The 6,040-nt window shown below is 27.3% G+C and overlaps 1 protein-coding gene across 1 annotated transcript; it reads right to left on the minus strand.

Moving 5' to 3' along the window:
• Positions 1 to 455: 455 nt before the first annotated feature.
• On the minus strand, positions 456 to 1,205 carry LOC101258486 (glutaredoxin-C13). Its single transcript, XM_004247409.4, has one exon. It carries the CDS (start codon positions 1,087 to 1,089, stop codon positions 769 to 771), a length of 321 nt encoding a protein of 106 aa, XP_004247457.2. The 5' UTR covers positions 1,090 to 1,205; the 3' UTR covers positions 456 to 768.
• Between the last annotated feature and the right edge of the window lie 4,835 nt (positions 1,206 to 6,040).

Here is a 6,040-nt window from a genome sequence, read left to right on the forward strand (position 1 = left end):
AACATGAGGTATGTTGGAGGGCCGAGAAGACACAATCAATGTATAATATTCACTTGTAGAACTTTGTTTTCGTACTTCCATTACGAAAATGTTTTTCCTTTTTAAAACAAACTTATTTAATTTTCAAAAAAATATTTTCTAAAACTCTTGATGAAATTAACATTACAAAATCGAAAAAATATTTTTCTCCCCAAGAAACACCCCATATCCTCCTCCTTAGACAAGAGAATACATTAGTGGACTTCTTGGCCAAGTTTGTCCATGGCCATTCATTTTGGTGGACAATGAGATTTGACCTAAGAATATCTCTTACTCTACTTTAATACTATACTGAATAATGTAACCATCACATCTAAACATCAATATTTTGTTTCATGTTTCCACACTATATATATATTAAAGTGAATAATTCTCCACACATGTTGATTCTCCATACAAGGAAAAATAAAACAAACTAAAGTAATAATAGTAACTTCAATTAAATGAGAAACAAATGAGAATACATTCTTTAATTTGAACTAGGGCACACACATCTTCACAACATTTTCATAATACAACTTCTTCAACTCAAACAAATTATTTATTTGTTCCTAGTAGTACTACTAGTACTAATTAATATTAATATCAAACTTCACTTAAAATAGGGGTGAGGTGGGGGTGTTCTTCATAGGAAAAATCTACTGAAATGGACGCATCGGTAGATCAATCAGAACTAGAACCAGTACATGTGTCGCCTGCTATTCAAGTAGCTTCCGCGAGTGGAGGGTCTTAATTACTTTTTAAAATAGATATGTAAGGCTGGATAAGTTGATTAAGTGAGCCTTGGAGATGAAGTGACATGACTTCATTAGTAGAACCAAGCAATGACCCCCCAATAAAAACAGCAGGAAACAAGAATGAACTATTGACACCCATCCTTATTAGGGCCTTTTCCATTTCTTTTCCATCAGGCTCATGATCAATTTGACAAACATATGGAATTACACCAAGATCTTTAAATAATACACTCACTGCATAACTCAAACAACATGTACTCTTGCTAAAAATCACCACTCCATGATCTCTAGCCATTCTTTGTACCTTGTCCATATTTCTTTTTTTCTTTTTGACAAAAATTAGATGAAGCAACTAGCCAAAAAGAGAGATAGAGAAATAAAAGGGTTTTTATTTCACAAGCTCAAAGATAGATATATAGGCTAGGATGCTTGAAAATAGGGGTGGGCATGCTGAGTCTATTTATAGTTATAAATAAATGAATAAAGAAAAGAACCTTTCAAAAGATTTGTGAGCTTTATTTAGATGCTTTGAAAAAAAAAAAGATCCTACTACTACTATTTTGTTCCACATATAAAGGGCAAGTTGGAAGAACATATATTCTATGTGGTCATGCATGCATGTTTTTAATGGAGGAGGTATTGACCAAACCAATTATAAAACCAGTATAAACGTATTTTACAGTAATATTTTAAGGTATATTTTATTTTTTAAAAGCTAACGACGTTAGATTGATATACGTTATTCATAGTAACGTTTTACTCCTAAAACGTTACTCAAAATAACGTTTTAGGAGTGAAACATTACTTACAGTAACGTATATTAACGTAATGCTGTTAGTTTTTAAAAAATGAAATATACATTAAATAGTTATTGTGGAATACGTCTATACTAGTTTTGTAAAAAAAAAATTAAAATGTATTATTTTGATACATTATTTTATATAATGGCTTAATTTGATCAAAAATTCTTAATGGAGAGAATGGAATTTAAGTTATATACATTATCAATAAAAAAATTCTTATACAGTGTATGTTTATTTGTTATAGCAGATGATAACACCATTTTTTTGGACTATAGATTTAGTTTTCGATCCATTCATGAGCCCACTTTGGTTTGTAGAAGTGAAATTCTTTTCTCTTATATAGTGTGTTGATTAGGGACGTATAAAATCGAATCGAAAATCAAATCAAACGGCAAATTGAGTCAAATCGAAAAAAATTCGACTAGTAATTTGGTTTGACTTGGTTTGATGTTGGAAAAAACTCGACTATATTTGGGGTTTTTGGTTTCAACTTAAAAAAACCAACTCGAGACCAAACCAACTCGACATTATATATATAATTTTAAAATTTTATTTTATACGTAAAAATACCTATTTTGATATAATTTTGTATCTCTTATACTTTTTCATAATTTTTATCTTTAAATATAGGGAAAATGCACAAGTACCCCCCTCAACCTATGCCCGAAATCTCAGAGACACACTTATACTATTCTAAGGTCCTATTACCCCCTGAACTTATTTTATTAATAATTTTCTATCTCTTTTCGACCTACATGGCACTAATTTTAAAAAGAAAAGTCAACCAGCGCTGGACCCACAAGATAGTGCCACTTAGGCCGAAAAGGGGTAGAAAATTATTAATAAAATAAGTTAAGGGGTGTAATAGGACCTTGGTATAGTATAAGTGTGTCTCTGAGATTTCGGGCATATGTTGAGGGGGTACTTGTGCATTATCCCTTAAATATATTTATTTCATGTTTGAAAGTTAGAATTCTTAATGATCTAATAAAGATTATAGTTCATACATGTCGGTAATTATAGTAAAGTTTAAATAAAAATTAAATTAATATTAATGGAAAAATAAAATCAATTCAACACTAAGAATGACAATAATAGTAGTGAATATATGTTTTTTAGTTTTACATATATTTAGACAATTAAAATACATGATCTAATTTTACTTTCTTTTAATATTTAGTCATGTAATTAATACTTGCTAAACTTATTTTAGCATGATTTAGTTCTTTAAATTATGATCATTTTAATTATGACTTATTATTTTGCAATATTTTTTACGCGATTTTATTATTAATTTTTTGTTGCATATTTTAGTGTCATTAATCATATCATAATTTTTGTTATTTTCTTGAGAAATAACTTAGATAGTTGCATTTTGGTAGGACTAAAAAAATATTTGATGTACAAGTAAATTATATGTTTGTATAAATACTTTATCGAAAAACTTGAAAATCCGAAAAAACCCGAAGAAACTCGAAGTTGAAAAACCTAAGTTTTATTGGTTTGATTTGGTTTATAAATTCAAAAATCCCACGAAAATAGTTTGATTTAATATTTAAAAAACGCAAACCAACTCGGTCATGTACGCCCCTAGTGTTATTTTTATTCATAAAAGTCTTTCTTGATTTTTGTGCTCCTAATTTAGTATTTAGAAAAACTTATTGAATTTTAAGGGAATATCTCATTAAGGACAATAATGTGATATGTTTTAAGCTTTCAAAATTTTTCTATAATTTTCAAGATCAAATATTTTTCTCTAACATTTCCATTCTCTTTTTTTAGATTAAATTTATACGGTCAGTCAATTATATTATATGTAATATTATCTCAAATTTAATCTTGAATATTCCACCGTACCAAAATGATTCAAGATTTAATTGTCAATTGATTAGGAATTATTCCACTAATCTACAACTAAGTAATAAACAATATATTACTCACTACTTGAATTAGTATAAAAGACTACATAAACAATATCAGGTAAATAGATAGGAGGGTGGAGATGGCGATTATTACTAATTATTTCTCAAAAATAAAGAAATAACTCATGTTAATTCTCATATAACATAAAATAAACAAAACATTGCTAAAAAAAATTTGAAACTAAAAAGTTTGTGATTGACAAAATAAACTAATAAAAATAAGAAAATGTAACATGATGATAATGAAAAAATGATTAGTGTCTCGATCATATATGAATAAATATTAAGTAAGTAATCTTGGAGAGATCAAACTTTCTATGTAAGTGAACTTATTCAAAAAATCACCTAGAGGCAATAATGTAAAGGTCCCCTATGTGTCCTAAATCTATGTGGATTTGCTTTCTTTGAAGGCTCCAAAACTATTTGTCATGCATTTAAAATTAAAAAAGATTAGCTCGATCATGATTATTATTAAAGAAGATTAAAACACACACAACATAAATAATCATATACCTTTAGGAGTTTGATTGGAAAATTTTAATTTCTTTTTTCATTGGCGATTTACCATCTTTAGAGCTTTGATTTGAATATCACAATATTTTTTTAAATTTTCTTATGTATTGATAGGATTTGATTGTTTGGTGGCCTTATTTATAGGCCAATATTATTTGTTTATGGAAAAAAATATAAATATCCTACCAAAAAGAGAAATTTTTATAATCTATCCAAATTAGTAGTATCCAACAAAAAGTACCACTATATTATTTTCCTTTAATATCCATCTTCCATATTTAAAATCATAATATTTAATTTAAAATGTAATGCTTAATATTGAAACTACAATATTTAATAAAGAATACAGTATCCAACTCATATTATAAAAATTATAGAATTTTATTCAAAAGTAAAATATTAAATGAAGTAGATTATATAATTTAACACTACAGTATTCAATTTAAAAATACAATACTCAAATAAAAGTTATCATAGACATCTCCATGGATTAAATAAGATAATGAACATCAATTTTAACTTTGAAATATATGACATATATTATAGGTAGACTAACATATGTATCTCAAATAAACGGGTTATATACATACTAATAGACATTAAAATGTATACATATTATTCCGACTATGCAATAAGTCAGTATTATATTATTCTATCTGTCTATCTCTCTATCTATCTATATATATAAACTAATAATTTGTAATTACATCTCATCATGATATAGAATCAGCGTAAAATTGTATGTCCAAACGTTGATCTCATCTCATGATTTCATATCGTAATATAGTATCACAAGTCCAAATGTTGATCCCATCTCACGATTCCATATCGTAATATGCTATCAGATGGCCAATACCTACTAGTAGTAGTAATATAGAAAATTGGTTCTCTTAAAATGAGAGGAAACCTCTCAATTCCTAAAAAACAAATAGTAGTGAGAAAAAATTCATATTATATTTTAGTGTCTTACCGAAAAGGTTACAACCCTTTGGAAAAAGTCACACTCACAACACCTATCACAACAATAACATAACATTTTCATACTACAACTTCTTCAACTCAACAATTTATTCATTGTTCCTAGTAGTACTACTTGAACTAATTAATATCATTGTCAAACTTTTCTTGAAATATGGGTGAGGTGGGGGTGTCCTCTTAGAATCATGGGAACATGAAAATGGACATGTCGATGGATCAGCTAGAATCAGAACCAAAACATATGTCGTTTGCTATTCAAGTAGCTCTAGCGTGGGAGTCTTAATTATTTTTTAAGTTAGACATGTAAGGCTTGATAAGTTTAATAAGTGAGCCTTGAAGATGCAGTGACACGACTTCATTACTAGAACCAACCAATATGCATGCACGTTTTTGATGAAATTTAAGTTATATATGTTATCAATATAAAAAATACTAATATGTTTTATATTTATTTGTTGTGGCAGGTGATAACACCATTTTTTGGATTTAATAGTGTTGAGTTTTGTCCTAATTTTTTTTTTGATGTGCTCCTAAAATAATATTTAGAAAAACTTATTGAATTTTGAGGAAATATCTGATTAAGGACAATATCATAGATATGTTTAAGCTTTCAGTTTTATTTTTTTTTATTTTCATCAAATATTTTTCTATAACATTTCCAATAAGGATGGCATAAAAAGTGTTTCATTCTCGTTTTCAGAGATTAAATTTATACTGTCAGTCAAATACATTATATATAATAAAATCTCAAATTTAGTCTTAAATATTTCATAATGATTCAAGATTTAACTGTCAATCAACAAGGAATTATCCCACTAATCTACAATTAAGTAATATATTACTCACTACATGAATTAGTATAAAAGACCACACAAACAGTTGCAGGTAAAAAGATAGGAGGGTCACTAATTATTTCTCAGAAACAAAAAAAAAAAATGACTCATGTTATTTCTCAGATAACATAAAATAAACAAAACTTTGATAAACAAAATTTGAAACTAAAAAGTTTGTGATTTATAAATAAACTAATCTAAATAAGAAAATGTTA

The sequence above is a fragment of the Solanum lycopersicum genome, chromosome 9 (assembly GCF_036512215.1).
Source record: "Solanum lycopersicum chromosome 9, SLM_r2.1".
In the NCBI taxonomy this organism is placed as follows: Eukaryota; Viridiplantae; Streptophyta; class Magnoliopsida; order Solanales; family Solanaceae; genus Solanum; species Solanum lycopersicum.